Source organism: Ascaphus truei, chromosome 5 (genome assembly GCF_040206685.1).
Source record: "Ascaphus truei isolate aAscTru1 chromosome 5, aAscTru1.hap1, whole genome shotgun sequence".
Taxonomy (NCBI): domain Eukaryota; kingdom Metazoa; phylum Chordata; class Amphibia; order Anura; family Ascaphidae; genus Ascaphus; species Ascaphus truei.
The window spans coordinates 209126789-209144638 of record NC_134487.1 but is presented as its reverse complement, the minus strand read 5'-3'; the positions used below and the strand labels follow the sequence as shown (position 1 = coordinate 209144638).

The 17850-nt window shown below is 43.9% G+C and overlaps 1 protein-coding gene across 3 annotated transcripts in view; it reads left to right on the top strand.

Moving 5' to 3' along the window:
• The window catches only part of SLC23A1 (solute carrier family 23 member 1), a 396028-nt gene that overhangs the window by 161620 nt on the left and 216558 nt on the right, over positions 1 to 17850 (top strand). For all 3 annotated transcript variants that reach the window (XM_075601621.1, XM_075601620.1, XM_075601622.1), the window contains 2 exons: positions 146 to 303; positions 865 to 953. In XM_075601621.1, the coding sequence (XP_075457736.1) occupies positions 146 to 303; positions 865 to 953 (247 nt within the window). The remainder of the gene's footprint in view (positions 1 to 145; positions 304 to 864; positions 954 to 17850) is intronic.

The window sequence follows — 17850 nt, the reverse complement described above, 5'->3', positions numbered from 1 at the left end:
TAGTATACTATTTAATTAACAATTAAACAATACTTAAAGATGTTCAACATTGCTGTAACAAATGTAATGAGTGCCAATGTAGGTAAATTAATTTTGTCAAATTGTATATGTAAATATATTTCTAATTACTAAAACTATTTTACAGCACTACTTGACCTGTTTCAGTGGTACCATTGCTATACCATTCCTTCTAGCACAGGCTCTGTGCGTTGAAAATGATCAGTATACTGTCAGCCAGCTAATTGGAACAATATTCACTTGTGTGGGAATCACTACATTTATCCAAACAACATTCGGTGTCAGGTATGTGTAATCTTACTTTTTTTTATGCATGCAGGTCTGAACATCATCACATAAATTGTTTCACTGGCAGCTCTGGTAACTCACCGCCTTTAGCATTGCATACTGGAGTTATTAAATACTTTCCCTATCATTTTTCAGACACAGTTGTTTCAGAACTTAAGATATGTTTGCAGATTCATTGTCAAAATGTTAAGTATGTAAAACATGTTAACAAGTATGTTTATATTAAGGGCTGGTTTGTGACTAATACCGGTACCTAACAGGAAAAATATAGAGCAAAAATCCCAAACCATATACTGTACATTTTTTATAAATTCATAAAGGCAACATTTTAATAAATTGAAAACAGCTGGCATGATTATGAAATAAACTATGGGATCAGAAAAAAGACTGAAATCTGTTAAAAAGATTTTTTTGGTTCAGAGTACGTAAGTAGAACAGCTACTTTTAAGTGGGAGTCCCCTTTCTGTCACTTGCTAGATTTCTACATATGGTGTATTATGCTGGTATGGTAGATTTTGGAAACCTGAGTTTAGGAACTGAATATATATTTTGTCTTAGGCTTCCCCTCTTTCAAGCAAGTGCGTTTGCCTTTTTGGTTCCTGCTAAAGCCATATTAGCATTAGAGAAATGGAAATGTCCACCTGAAGGTAAATATTATTTTCATTTTAATGGAAAAATGAATGAATGATACTGTACAATCAATTTTTTAGAGGGAATTTTTTTTATTGAAACCAGTGGTCTTTTTGCTATGGTAAATCTGGTGCATTTGTCAGCACCAGTTTTGTCCAGGATTTGCAGAAAGAAGACTTGGAGAAACAATCTACAGTATGCACATAAATTAATGCAAGTGTGCTTAAACAAGAGGAACAGAGAGGAACAAGAGGTCATGCTCTGAATCTGGAGGGCAGGCTCACAGGAAATGCAAGGAAGTACTTTGTACAAAAAAAGTAATGGATTCATGCAATAGCCAAAAGAGGTGCTAGAGGCTCACGCAGTAAGGAGATTACAAATGCTTGGGATAGACATATGGATTTACCAAGTACTGTATGAAAGAAATCCAAAGCTCAAAAGTAGTCTGAAATTTTACAACAGATTAACTAAATATGCAAAGTGATTCCCATCTGCCATCAAATTCTATGTTTCAATATACAGTATGATGCAAAAAGGACAACACATTTATCAAAGTCAAGGGATTTCTTTTCTTTGATATAGCTGAATGTTTTTTGTTGATTTTACTCCAGTTGATAAATGTCTTTCATTGTTCCATTGCATGTACAGGCAGTCCTCGGTTATCCGACACAATACGTTACTCAAAATGGCGTTGGATAGCGAAACATTGTAAAGCGAAACATGTTTTCCCATAAAAACACTGTTTAAATGAAAGGTTCCGTTCCTGAAGGCATTTTTAATGCTAAAATACACAAAATATTTTATGCAGACAATAAGATATGCAGCATACACATAAATTATATAGTGTATATACTATATTATATATATAATATAACATAATATATAATATAATATAAAAATATAATATATTATATAGTATAATATATATATTATATACACATAAACAACTTTGCAAAGCGTCGTAATTGTGATGGATGCATTGCATAGCGTTGGATAAGCCATTCGTTGTAAAGCGAAGCGTTGTAAAACAAGGACTGTCTGTAATGGCATTTTATTTTATGCAAAAATATACACAATGTGCACTATCAGAATGGTGCATATGCAAATAACAATCACTCTCAAGGGTTGAACATGGAAGAATGTAGCTATTTAAACTAATCCATGCTATCTTCTTGCATGCACAATCTGTGTATTTTTTATTTTTTTGCTTGAGGCAGACACTATTCAGCACTTTTCCGTATTAAATTGTGCCAGATGAATTGCTAGTCAAAGAGTTAAGTGAAAATAAAAGTGATACAGAACAGGTTAACCCTTAACTCTTATTACTGAGATGGCTAACCAATCTGTTAACGAAGGAGTTAATATTCTATTTTGTTGCACATTAGGTAATTAGCTAAAGCTCTAGTAGCCATATTTGTGTGTTGGAGAAGTATTGATTTTGCCATTGATTGTGATAGCTCTTAATGCATAAACAAGAAATGTAATCACAGATCTAATCATGTGTACAGTTTTTTCAGAATCGCAAAGATTTCTTCTTTTCATCCACTTTTACAGCACAGGGGGAAATGGGTATTTTTATACTATGCTCCAACTGTGCAGTTATAGGACATATGAAGGAGGCACGTGAGGTTTCGAAAGCTTCCATGATTATACAATTAAATCAGTGAATAACATATTTGTTCATTCCATTAACTTATTTCCCAATGCATTTTCATTTTATGTTTTGATAGATGGATTGGAAATGATGTAATTGTTTTTGTAAACTGTGAAGAAAAATAATTATCAATATTAACAAGTATTTATTTGCTGTGAGGAAATATTTAACTAGAAGGCCTAACATTTTAATTTTCACTTGTGCAGATGTGGTGCGATACATGTTTTTCCATGCGGCAGGTGGACAGTGATGGCCGTGATCGCTGCCAAGCGCGATCACGGCATAGTGCAGAAGGAATTTCTCAGAAGCATTAATGCAGCGAGGGTCCCTGTTTCTGAATGGGACTCTCACAGCGCTAATCCTACCGGGCCGCCACCAGTCTGTAAGAGCAGTGCAGAGAGATCAGAGAGAAGCAGTCCCTCTCTCTGTGTCTCCCTGCACAGCTCTTACAGCAGATTTCATTATTTGTATGTAGCCCCGGTATCCCTCAGGGGATTGTCACATGCTGCAGCTTAGCCAATAGGGCGGCTGCAATTAGATAGATAGGAGTATAGCAGCTTCAGAGGCTGCAGTTTACATGTTGCTAGGCAACCAGTGAAGCTGTGAGATGATGACAGTTAAGACAGTGTTTTGAAGAGTGTCAGTTGGAGCTGGGAGCTGGGTGAGTTACGGTGTGTGTGCAGGGAGCAGTAGCCCCTGGCACTAGGCCTAGATACCCCGTAAGTCCTTTAGGGACAGGAATTAAGTAAGGAATCTGCCCCTTTAGCTGTTTGATTAGACCAAGGAACCTCTCATCTGCTGCGCTGTCTGATCACTGGGTCTGGGAGCAGACTTCCTCTCGATAGAGACTATCTTCACGGAGGACTCCGCCACGCAGTGACTGCGGCCTGCGGACTGGAGACGGACCAGCCCCAAGGTATAGACGGTACGGTGTACGGTGATATTATCCATGCCGGAATTCACCCCACGCGTAGGCGGACGGCACGTCGGATCAGGCGGATCACATTCTGTTATACTGCGGTACCCGGGTGCCGAGACCCGGGCTGGGACCTATAATAGTGCACTAACACTCCACGGGATAGCGCTATCTCCAACACTTTGGGTGGGCTTGGACATAAAGGACATCTGGTTATTTGGTGCCCAGCACCCAGGTACTTTGGGGACACCTATGTTGATATGTGGGTGGTGAACTTCTATATGTATAGTTATATGCCTTTTACTGTGTGGTACAGAGTACCAAGGTTATTAGTTATAGTTAAACGGTTGCTAGCATATATTGTGTGCATGCATTATTATTATTGTTCCTGTAAGAGGACCATCCCACACCGTTGGGAACCCTTACAGGTGGAGGCACTGTATCTGAAGAATCAGGTAACCCCAGACGCCCAGCGGCGGAGGTTCAGGCCTTCTGTGAGCACCACCTACGGTGACACAGGTGTATTTCCACACAGGGGCCCTATCTGTGATTGGGGGGCAAACTGTGTTACATTTGGAGGCGCTGCTGAGATCTCAGACCTGGGGTGCTCTATTACCGTCAAAAATGAGCTGTTGCAATCACCAACATGTTCTTCCTGTCTAAGCAACAAGTGCGCGGTTGGGTGCTGGCTCTAGACGAGTCCCCCCACCATGTGCTCGCGGTGGGGGATGTGCCCGCAGGCATTTCCTCTCAAGAGGTCATTAATCGGGTCAGATCCCTTCCTGGGTTCACTCAAGCCCGTCAAATAGGGCAGAAATGGAACCCCACATACCGCTGGTACATACTCCTTATAGCAACTCGTTATGAAGTAAGGGAGAATATCACCCCTGCCGCTGTACACTTTCCGGGAGCCTTGCCTCTGGGATGTCCGGTCATTTTTTCTGAACTGCCTAGGTTATTACCAGCCCAAATACCCCACTCTGAGGCCACGCCGGGACCTTTCCGTGCTTCTGGGAAATATGACGCTTTACTCTCAGGAAATTCACTACTATATTCAGAGCCCCTGATACCCAGAGTAATTTTCAGTCCCGGCTCCCCAGTGGAGACCCCCCTCCAGACTGGGCCCCCACCATCCGTTTACCCCTGCATTGAACGACAGACCTGTACGAGACTCCAATCCGGTATATAGTCCTGGGCCACGCAACTCTTGCACCAGGTGGACCCAGTGGCGGGAGGAATTTTACCTCAGCTAGTAGAAGCCCTGAGCCAGTCCTCCTAATCCCATCAATACCGTAACTCAAGATATTCTCAGGGATTAGACCCACGCCGGCGGATGAGGCCGAATTTGAAGAGTGGAAAGACCACGCGGAACACGTGCTCCTGGAGTGGACTTTCTCTGACGCAGTAAACCGGCAATGAATTATTGAGTGCTTACGACCACCTGCTACGCATATGGTGCAGTTTTACCCTATCACCCTAACGCTGATGCGACAGCCCTGATCCAGGCACTAACCCGGACATACGGTGTTGCTAAAGACGCCATGTCATTACTGGCTAAATTCTACTCTCTCACGCAAGTCGAAGGAGAAGAAGTGTCTGAGTTTCTTCATCGGATCCAGTTGGCTCTATGGCCTCTGGTAAAGAAGGGGGTTATTCTGGCGGCCCAAGCTGATGGCATGCGAGTCCAGCAACTTCTGCAGGGCACCTTGCCTATGCACCCGGTGGCGATACGAGTCAGTTGTACGCTCTCTCCAGACCAGCCTCTAGAGTTCGAAGATTTAATGGATAAAGTACTAGCTCAAGAGAGTAATCTACGGTTGTACCGATCCAAAACCCAGAGTGACTCTACGAAACGAGAGAAAAATGCTACTTCTGCCAAGGGACATCATCAAGAGGAACTAAAAAGAGCAGCAATCGCAAAAGCCAAGGAAATCGAAGGTGACGAGGATTCCTCTGCTCACAAAAATCCTACTGCTACACCCCACTTCCCCAAGAGGGATTCGGCGGCCTCCAGGGCTGAGACCCCTCAGAGTGGTCCAGTCTGCTTCAGGTGCGGCCAAAAAGGGCACTTCGCTAACGCTTGCCAGGGGACCAGAAAGGTCAGATCCGACCCACCTAAAGCCATGACCTGCACGGCGCAGACTGAAGAAACCCCTCTTCTGCTTCCGAGGGCTCCACTCCGCCAAGCACTGGAGAAGCCGTAACCACGGACGCTTACATTCGTGTGGGGCCAGCTACCATCATACGCATCCTCGTAGACGGCATATACGCAACCGCGTTATTAGACACTGGGTCTCAAGTGACCATTGTGTATCGCTCATTCTATGATCAACATCTGAGTCACCTGCCATTGCAAACTGCGGACACCATGAGACTGTGGGAACTCAGTCATGAGGACTACCCCATCGACGGCGTGGTGAAGCTTCGGCTGGCCATACTACAGTTGAATAATGGCAAGTCCCACCCACTGGACATGGAGGTGTTGATATGCCCCAAGCCTCAAGAACATCCGAGCGCTCCAATCATCCTGGGAACAAATACCGACGTGGTACGTGCAGTATTTCGAGCCTTCCTGAAAGAGGCCTGTGAACTACCCCTATCGGCTCTACCCATCCAACCCAGTATGACAGAAGAAGACTGTCTGAACCTGGATGAAGTAGAATACGGGGACTTATTCAATACTCACGAAGGAGTGACAGTGATTCCACCAGGGGGAGTAGAAGTCATGTACGTGGAATGCTCTTACCCAGAGCGAGACGAAGCCGATCAGCTCTTCTCCTTAGAAAGTGCGCCCAAAGAGGATGCCTATCGCGGCTACCGACTTGTGCCTGAAATCCGACAGTGGAAGGGTGGAATGCCTATGAACGTCAAGGTATATGTTCACAACATCTCTCCCTATCCCATGCCCTTAGACCAGGGACAATGATTGGGTCGGATATACCCTGTTACCTCTGTCGATATGATGTCCACCCAAGTAGACGATGCAGCACTGCCAAAGCAGCCCACGGAGATGGCCTTTGACTTCGGGGAATCCGCCTTGTCCGCTGCATGGAGGGCTCGTTTGAAGAACGAAAGGACGTATTCTCCACTAGTGAAATGGATGTGGGCTGTAGCCAAAACGCCCAACACACTATCCGGCTAAGGGAACGATCCCGTCGTATTGCCCCTCGAGATGTGGAGGATGTGAGAGACGTGTTACGAGAGATGGAAGTGGCGGGCATCGTGACAGAATCCCGTAGCCCCTATGCATCGCCGATTGTGGAGGTGCGGAAGAAGAACGGGTCAGTGCCATTGTGTGTCGATTACCGGACCCTGAACAACCATACCATACCTGATCAGTATACCCTGCCATGAATTGAAGAAATTCTCAATGCGCTATCGGGAAGTCAGTGGTTCAGTGTATTGGACTTGAGGTCTGGATACTACCAGGTGCGTATGAGTGCAGAAGACCAGGAGAAGACGGCTTTCGTATGCCCCCTTGACTACTACCAATTCACTCGCATGCCCCAAGGCATTTGTGGTGCTCCAGCAACTTTCCAGCGGTTGATGGAAAAGACAATCGGAGACATGAACCCCCGAGAATGTCTCCTTTATCTGGATGATATAATTGTCTTTGGCAAGACTTTGGAAGAACATGAAGCACGGCTAATGAAGGTATTGTATCGACTGGAGCAAGAAGGTCTGAAGTTATCTTTGGATAAATGTCGATTCTGCCGTACCTCAGTGACCTACGTGGGACATATAGTATCCGCCGAGGGGATAGCCATGGATCCCGTCAAAATTGAATCGGTGATGGAATGTCCAAGACCCGGAAATGTCATGGAGCTACGCTCATTCCTAGGATTCTGCAGATACTACTGCCGTTTTGTAGAAGGGTATTCCAGCAGAACTAAAGTTCTTAAAAATCTTCTCAAGATATACCCAGAAGATACGGGGCGACCTGCCACCTCTGCGCGATTGCCGACAACTGAACAGACACCTGTGAACAAGCATTACTTGATCTGAAGAAATGTTTAACAGAAACATCCGTTCTCGCTTACGCCGATCCCGAACGACCTTACGTGCTTCATGTGGATGCAAGCCTCAACGGGCTAGGGGCAGTACTCCACCAGAAATATCCGGCCTGTCTCCGACCAGTGGCCTATGTCAGCCGCAGTTTAACCCCCATAGAAAAGAACTATCCCGTCCATATGCTGGAATTCCTCACCCTTAAGTGGGCAATTGTGGATAAACTCCACGACTACCTGTATGGGGTCACCTTTGAAGTACGTACAGACAATAATCCGTTGACATACATAACGATGACCGCCAAACTGGATGCTACCAGCCATCGATGGCTAGCGGCACTCTCAAACTACATGTTCACCTTGAAGTACAAGCCTGGGACTCTAAACATTGGAGCTGATGCCCTATCCAGAAGACCTGGACTAGAGGCCACTCTGGATGATGACATTTGGGAAGAGATTCCTGGGCCAGGAATGCGAGCCATGTGCAACACAGCAGCTATTGTAGGGAATAAAGTAGCCTTCTCTGAATTACGTGTCGTGGATTCCTTGGGATGTCAATCCAAGGCTCTACCTGCTGCCTACTGTGACCCCGATGGGATGAACGTCACCCCTGATAAAATTATCTTGTGGAAAGATATGATACAATATCAGGTAAATGACCCTGTAGCGGGCCTTATCCGCCAGGCGGTGCAGAAAAACAAACTTGAAATGCTGAAGCGTGCTCCCAACGACCTTGTGGCAATACTCATGCGAGAAGCTGACAAATTCCAGCTGGACAACGGTCTACTCTACCGGGTGGTACAATACCATCACCATCCAGAGAGGAAACAATTGGTCCTACCCCGAAACTTACAATATCTGGTCCTGAAAGCCTTACACGATGAACATGGCCATCTGGGCATAGACAAGACTTTTGGGTTGGTACGAGATCGGTTCTTCTGGCCTCGGATGCGTGAATCAGTGGAGCGACACTGTTGTCGGTGCTCCCGATGCATTCAACACAAGACCCTCCCTACCAGAGCTGCCACCATGGCTCATCTGAAAAGCTCGGGTCCCATGGACTTGGTGTGTATGGATTTTCTGTGTATTGAACCGGATACAAGAGGCATCGGTAACATGTTGGTCATCACGGATCATTATACTCGCTACACTCAGGCTTTCCCCACCAAGGACCAGAAAGCCATCACAGTAGCTAAAGTACTATGGGAACGATACTTTATCCATTACGGACTGCCAAACCGTCTGCATTCGGACCAAGGTCGGGACTTCGAAAGTAATCTCATTAAGGAGCTGCTCAAACTACTGAATATTACTAAGTCCCGAACCACCCCATACCACCCAGAGGGAGACGCCTTACCGAGAGATTCAACAGGACCCTCCTGGACATGCTCGGCACGTTAAAAGGATCTCAGAAGAGCGAATGGAGTAAGCATGTAGAATCTTTGGTGCATGCCTACAATTGCACACGCCATGAGTCCACAGTGTTCACTCCTTATTTCTTGATGTTCGGACGAGAAGCGAGACTTCCGGTGGATACTGTATACGTCTGAAAGTATCTACCGATGGGGTGCCCAACATGACGCACTTCAGATACGTCCAACGGCTACAAGACAGTCTGCAAAACGCTTACCAGTTAGCCGAGAAAGCTTCTGCCCATTTGAACGCTGATAATAAAAGACTTTATGATCATAAGGTCCGTCATCGGGAGATTCGTCCTGGCGATGCCGTTCTACTCCGCAATCTAGGAATCCCCGGCAAACACAAATTGGCTGACTGCTGGCGTGACGGAGTCTATGAAGTCGAATCACAGATGCCGGGTCTCCCAGTCTATCATATAAGAGACAGTGAGGGCAGGGTAAAAAGCTGGCACCGTAATCACCTCCTTCCTATTCCGCAACTGGAGGAAGGCGATCCAGAAATCCCGGAGGAGTCCACAGAGCGCAAGAACTCCTCTAAAAAGAAAAGAGAAAATATCATGGTACAATACAGTTTAATTAACAAAAAATCCTTTGAGCAGTGAGCTCCAGTACACTCACATGCTCCACGATCATTAAAAGCAGTTTAACCAACTCAGGGTTAGGAGCGACGCCCGTAATACAGCAAACACAGCTCCAACGATACCTCTGGGTAGGGACAGTCTCCTCCGCATCCAAACAGCGTCTGACGTCACAGGACTTCCTCAGCTTTCCTCCAATGGTAAGGGGGGAGTAGCAGGATACAGAGTCAGCGTCAGCGTTGAGATCTTTACAGCGGGAGAGCAGCTGGTTCGCAGAAAGTGGCAAGAGGCTCCACACGGCTCCACACGGCTCCACACAGCTCACGGGTCACTGCGCAATTGAAAATAACCCTACGCGTTTCATCCGGGTATTCGGACTTCTTCAGGGGTGCATGGATACAGACATCTCAAGACATTAAATAGTCCCCAAAAGGGGAGGGGAAAGGGCGGGTGCAACACATCATAGCACAAGCCATGCCCACAATGCAGAGATGTACACATACAGATAGCAGCCAATGTTAAATGGACACAAATAATGTATAATGGAACAAATACACAAAATTTATATAATAAAAAATATATATACATAGAATTTATATAATAAAAATATGTATATGCAAATAGACAATTAATACAATAAGGATCCAGATAGGACCTAGGTGGAGACAAAAAGGAAAATCAGCACAAGTAGTATAATAAAAATGTATAATAAAAATGTCATACAATAAAAATCAACGTATAAACGTATAAAAATAACGTATATTAAAAGTTGAGATAAAAAGGATGTCAATCTATGTGCCCATAACAAGTATAGAAACATACATATGAACATCAATGTAAAAAGGAAACCAGATCAATATCGATGTTAAGACCTCTTGGCTTAAGTGTACGTAATTTATGTATCCAGAAGGTTTCTTTTTGGGAAATCTCCTGGATATGGTTACCTCCTCTCCAATGTGGAGTGACCAAATCAATGCCTAAATAACTCAGACCCTCAGGGTTTGAGCCATGGAACTTTTTAAAATGTAAAGGAACACTGTGATTTTCCAAACCTTTCACAATGTTCCTTATATGCTCCAGGACTCTCACCCGGAGAGGTCTGGTTGTGCGGCCCACATATTGCAGGCCGCATGGGCATTGTAATAAGTTAACCACGAATGTACTTTTACAGTTAATAAAGTGGTCAATAACATGTACTTCTTTGGTCACATGGGAGGTAAAATTATTGGTTTTAATCAGGCAGAATTTGCAAGCCTTACAGCTTGTACACTTAAGGGATTGTGAAATTTCTCACACCAGCAGCATCTCCTCTTGGTGATATCATTTTTTGTGATTTATTTGTTGATATATTATAGGGTTTGCGCTTACCTTTTCTTGATCCAGGAATCCCGACTACACCATTGGATGGAGAGTCAGAACAAGTGGAAGATAACGAGAGAACTAGTCCGTCCCGAAAGGAGGGCCCCTCTCAAAAGGGACCTCAACACTCTGAGTCACCTCCCAGAGGAGCTACGGGTAAAGGGCCACAACAAACAACCTCTAATAGGGGAATTCCAATGAGTCCTCCTCTGGACCCTAGAAGCCCATGCTTCATGCCTCAAAAAGACTTTTCAGAGACATTTATACCCTCAATGGGAGAGGCTGAGCCTCAGGATTATGCGCATTATTCTCCATAAGGAGTAGAGCCAGAGCTTCACAGAAGTCAAAGAATGAAGTACCCTCCCAACCGGGTAGCCTACGATTCCTTTGGGGCACACCACTATGAGGCTCAGCAGTGGTCTCGGGCCAGAAGATACATTCTGTTATTGTAATGTTCACTCAATTGTATAATCTCATGTAGAGCATTGCAAGGTGTTAAGTTATATACTTGTACCGCATTTTTATTATATAACTCTTGTTTATATAGTTATAAGTTATGCTGTCCCAAGCGAGGCCATTGGGATTTTACCATGGGGAGTGTATAGCCCTGGTATCCCTCAAGGGATTGTCACATGCTGCAGCTTAGCCAATAGGGCGGCTGCAATTAGATAGATAGGAGTATAGCAGCTTCAGAGGCTGCAGTTTACATGTTGCTAGGCAACCAGTGAAGCGGTGAGATGACAGTTAAGACAGTGTTTTGAAGAGTGTCAGTTGGAGCTGGGAGCTGGGTGAGTTAAGGTGTGTTTGTGCAGGGAGCAGTAGCCCCTGGCACTAAGCCTAGTTACCCCCTAAGTCCCAGATAACTATTATCCTTGCCCCAGCTTGTGGTACTTTAGGGACAGGCCTTAAGTAAGGAATCTGCCCCTTTAGCTGTTTGATTAAACCAAGGAACCGCTCATCTGCTGCGCTGCCTGATCACTGGGTCTGGGAGCAGACCCCCTCTAGATAGAGACTATCTTCACGGAGGACTCTGCCACGCAGTGACTGCGGCCTGCGGACTGGAGATGTACCAGCCCCAAGGTATAGACGGTACGGTGTACGGTGATATTATCCACGCCGGAATTCACCCCATGCGTAGGCGGACGGCACGTTGGATCAGGCGGATCCCATTCTGTTATACTGCGGTACCCGGGTGCCGAGACCAGGGCAGGTACCTATAGTTGTGCACGAACACTCCACAGGATAGCGCTATCTCCAACACTTTGGGTGGGCTTGGACATAAGGAACATCAGGGATTTAGTGCCCAGCACCCAGGTACTTTGGGGACACCTATGTTGATATGTGGGTGGTGAACTTCTATATGTATAGTTATATGCCTATTTCTGTGTGGTACAGAGTACCAAGGTTATTAGTTATAGTAAAACGGTTGCTAGCATATATTGTGTGCGTGCATTATTATTATTGTTCCTGTAAGAGGACAATCCCAGCTCGTTGGGAACCCTTACAGGTGGAGGCGCTGTATCCGAAGAATCAGGTAGCCCCAGGCTCCCAGCGGCGGAGGTTCAGGCCTTCTGTGAGCCTATCAGGTAACGCACCACACACGGTAACACAGGTGTATTTCCACACAGGGTCCCTATCTGCGATTGGGGGGGGAAACTGTGTTACATGTATTATAATTATTAGTACATAGGATCGAAGCAGGGGGTCCCAGGAGCTGAACTCCATTCATTTAAGGTTTGGGGACCCCCTGCTTGCCAAGGTACAGGCCTCCATATGGGGTACCAGTATCCCCTGCAAGTTTAAATCTCCCATGGTACGGTCCATGTGATTGGGACATTTAAGCAGCCCCATATACCGCCCCCGTTGGCCTAAATGGAGAGCCTATATAGCCACATTCGCAATCAATATTAAGCTTTAATTTAAAAAAATACATTAACAATTAAAATACATTAATAACCCTCCCACCCCCTTCATTACATTAGTGGCTAACCGATAAGGTAATGAAGGGGTTAACCCTCCGGCTACACAATCACATGGTACATCCACCTTCTCTTTTTTGGGTAATGTGACGACACCTTAAAGTGAGGGAAGCACAAACAATCAGGTGAATTAAAAAAGTGTGAAACCCTAACTCAAGCGCTAAACCTAGATATGTGTGAAATACACGTGAAAAACAAATACCAAATGTGATTAACAAGAGGTCAAAGCTGCCATAGGTTTCCCACAAAGCAAATATCTCAATTTGCATAAAGGACTGTGAAAAATGAAAGGAGGATACCTGGCGCTTAAAGAGTCACTGTGTCCTTATGAAACAGTCTGATCTTTAAAGAGTGTCTCAAAGTCCAAAACTTGAAGTGGATGGCTGTAGTTTTTCTTCACTGCTGCCGTTCTTCAATACACCTGAAATTGATAAAAGGGTACACCATTGCGCAGTACTACTTATGTTTGATGTTAACCCCTTATTGCCAACTTCCCCAGTGTGGACTGAATACACTTACAGGAGTGTTTCTTTCAGGATACAGTGGAGACAATCTGTGCTTTATTCCCTTTCCGTTCTTTATACACCACGAATCCCCTGGGTGCTTCCTTTGTCTCTTGGGATTTCGTGATTCCCAGAATCACCCGAACTCCACGAGCCCCCAGACAAGGATTTGAACAATAGCAAAGAAGGGGGTCACAAATTTATTAAAAAACGGCTTCAACAAGCCTAAAAATGGCTGATTAGCCTGCACTAAAAACAAGTGGATGGTTACTCACATGTACTCACATGAATACATGCGTATCAAAACTTCATAAGGATGCCGTCCGCAGCTTGTGCCTCCTGTGTTTGCTCCGGATGAGAGGGGCTCTCTCACAGCATAACTTCTCCGGTTAGGTGTAATAGAGTCTCTCCCTCCACTGGGCTGCGTTCCGGATGGCAACCGAGGGTTCTGGCAGACTCCTCACCTCTCAAACCACAGTTGCTGCACTGTACTGCTCTCACGGGATCCTAACTCCTCCCACCCTAACGCGTTTCGTGACGTAGGCACGCCACTTTCTCAAAGGAATGAGGAGTTACAACTGATCTCTCTTTAAATACCCTCTAGGGGTGGTTAACCTTGCAAGTAATGAACTGATGAGTATCACATGTTGGTGTACACTTGTCTGCTATTAACCAATGTGTATCTAAGGGAGTTAACACCTTGGGATTCAAATAACAGCATGTTCAGCAGACTTACACTTAAACGTGATATAACAGACTTACATATACATACATCATAATAAAATCTAAACTTTTCCTAAAACAGACCAACCCTATATGAATGAGGCTAAGGGCATTGCTGTAAAATAAAAAGGGCATAGAATCTGTTTATTCTTTTAGAAATGAAGCCAGGTCGAATTCTATGTTCAAACCCTTGGGGGCTAGGGTTTTTAAGGTATATATCCAAAAACTTTCCTTTTTGGATAAATTGTTTAACCTATCCCCCCCCCCCTCCAATTGGGTTTAGGACAATCTATTCCTTTGCATACCAAACCTTTGGGATTTTGATTGTGGGCTAATCTGAAATGATTGGAGACACTATGTGTCTCCAAACCTCTTTTAATATTATAGATGTGTTCTGCTAGTCTACGTGTCAGTGGTCTTCCCGTTCTTCCCACATATTGAAGTCCACATGGACACTGTAGGAGATATACACAAAACTTGCTTTTGCAGTTGATAAATGTGCCAATCTCGTACGTTCTATTCGTAACTGTGGAATGGAAACTGGCACATTTCTCACTGAAGCTGCAGGCAGTGCACTTTCCACACACAAAATAACCTTTAAAATCAGATAGCCAATTGGACGGTTTATGCTTCATTCTATCATTTGGACAGCTTGGTGCTAACGATGCTTTTAGATCATTAGCTTTTTTATATATGATCTGAGGTTGTGGAGGTAAAATGGTTTGTAATATGGGGTCTCGTAGAAGGATTCCCCAATGTTTTTTTATTGTTTTTACTATTTCCGGGGCCATACCATTATATTTTGTAATAAATGGTATGAATTCTCCTTCTTTCACTTTTTTAGTTTTCTTACGATTTATGTCAATTAGTAATGACCTATCTGATTCACTTTCTCAATAGCTGATTCTACTTTATGTTTGTTATAATTTCGTGCCATAAACTTATGTTTCAGATCTTTAACCTGTTCCTCATAAATATGTTTTTGAGAACAGTTTCTTTTTATTCTCAAGGCTTGTCCTTGTGGAATATTATCTACCCATCTTGGGTGATGGTGACTGGACGCCAAGAGATAGGTGTTGGCATCCACTTCTTTAAAGTATGTTTTTGTGTGCACAACATGGTTCTCTACATATAAGGTAAGGTCTAGAAAATTGATGGACACCGGGTGACTATTAAAAGTGAATCTGATATTGCAGGTGTTAGCGTTAAGATAATCTTGGAACTCAGTTAATTCTTTTTGAGTTCCCCACCACACGCACAGCACATCATCAATATATCTTTTCCAGAGTACCAGGCCCGCACCGAACGGATTGTTCCCCCAAATCTGCCCATGTTCCCACATGGCCATGAACAGATTGGCATAGCTCGGTGCAAACCTGGTACCCATTGCGGTGCCGCACGTCTGGAGGAAGAACTCCCCATCATGACTGAAGTAATTGTGCTGGAGAATGTATTTAATACCACTAAGAACAAACTCCATTAATGCAGAACTGACTTCACTGTCTTGCTCCAATGCCATCCTAATTGCTTTTAAACCTGTTTCGTGCTCAATGATAGTGTATAGAGACACCACGTCACATGTAACCCAAATGTAGTCATCTTCCCAAGTGAGTTTTTCAATTAAATTTAACACGTGTGTGGTGTCCCTTAAATATGATGGGACTTGTGTGACATATTTCTGTAATATATGATCTAAGAATTGAGACAGGTTTGAGGTTAGGGAACCGATCCCTGAAATGATCGGTCTTCCCGGGGGTCTGATAGGGTCCTTGTGCAGTTTGGGGATGAAGTAAAACACTGGTATTTTAGGCTCCTCCACCATAAGAAAATCATGTTCTTTCTTGGTTATTACTTCATCCTCCAAACCTTTATTTATAAAAATTGAGAGTTCTTTCTTGAACTGGTCTGTGGGATTTTTCTCCAATTTTCTATATGTGATCTGATCACTAAGGATCCTGTTGGATTCTTCCTGATAGTAACTTGAATCCATAACTAGCAGCCCCCCCCCCTTTATCGGCTGCTTTAATTACAATGTTATTATTTTCAGCTAAAGTTCTAACTGTCTCTTTCTCTTCTTTGGTCAGATTGTGTTTTTTTATCTTGAAGGAATCCCCTAATATTTCCAAATCTCCAACGACCATATCTGTAAAGGTGTTTATAAAATTGCCTTTCATTGCCCTTGGGTAAAATGTTGATTTGTTTTTAAATGGGGTAAGAGGAGGTTTATCTTTAATTGTGGTAGTTGGACCTGACATGATTGATTCTCTACTAACCGGATCTCTCAAATAATATTTTTTTAAAGTGAGTCTCCGAACGAACTTTTGAACGTCCACATACAGTTCAAACATGTTAGGCCCCCGCACAGGAGCGAATTTTAACCCTTTTTCCAGGACACTGGTTTCAATCTTCGTAAGATTATGTTTACTCAGATTGAATACACTTGTCTTGGCATCTACCAATTGCGCCCTGGGTTTGATCTTTTTCTTTCTCTTGTGTGATCCTCCTCTTTTCCCTCTGAATTGTCTGCCCTTGACCTTTTTCTTTCTAGTTTCCTGCTGTCCCCCTTTGTTTGTGTATGTTTTACTTCCCTCCATGGTTCTCGAAATGGTTCGTTGTCTCTGCGTCTCTCTAAAAAATGAGGGTGTCCCTGGTTGGTTCTACCATTTGATCTATCATTGGAATTATATAACGGAGATCTATCTCGATAATTCCTGAAGACTTGATTATCATCGTCTTCTTTGTACCTTTGAAAATCTGTCCTCAACCTATCATTTGTGTGTGCTTTATTTTTAAAGCCACCCTGTTGTTTTTCAGGTTGGGATCGCTGTTTAGGTTTTTCTTTGATGTTATCACTATGATTGGAAGTACGATTTAAATCTTTTTTATCCTCAATATTAATTATTGTGTCTTCATCTTGAATGAAGTAATAACCAAGAAAGAACATGATTTTCTTATGGTGGAGGAGCCTAAAATACCAGTGTTTTACTTCATCCCCAAACTGCACAAGGACCCTATCAGACCCCCGGGAAGACCGATCATTTCAGGGATCGGTTCCCTAACCTCAAACCTGTCTCAATTCTTAGATCATATATTACAGAAATATGTCACACAAGTCCCATCATATTTAAGGGACACCACACACGTGTTAAATTTAATTGAAAAACTCACTTGGGAAGATGACTACATTTGGGTTACATGTGACGTGGTGTCTCTATACACTATCATTGAGCACGAAGCAGGTTTAAAAGCAATTAGGATGGCATTGGAGCAAGACAGTGAAGTCAGTTCTGCATTAATGGAGTTTGTTCTTAGTGGTATTAAATACATTCTCCAGCACAATTACTTCAGTCATGATGGGGAGTTCTTCCTCCAGACGTGCGGCACCGCAATGGGTACCAGGTTTGCACCGAGCTATGCCAATCTGTTCATGGCCATGTGGGAACATGGGCAGATTTGGGGGAACAATCCGTTCGGTGCGGGCCTGGTACTCTGGAAAAGATATATTGATGATGTGCTGTGCGTGTGGTGGGGAACTCAAAAAGAATTAACTGAGTTCCAAGATTATCTTAACGCTAACACCTGCAATATCAGATTCACTTTTAATAGTCACCCGGTGTCCATCAATTTTCTAGACCTTACCTTATATGTAGAGAACCATGTTGTGCACACAAAAACATACTTTAAAGAAGTGGATGCCAACACCTATCTCTTGGCGTCCAGTCACCATCACCCAAGATGGGTAGATAATATTCCACAAGGACAAGCCTTGAGAATAAA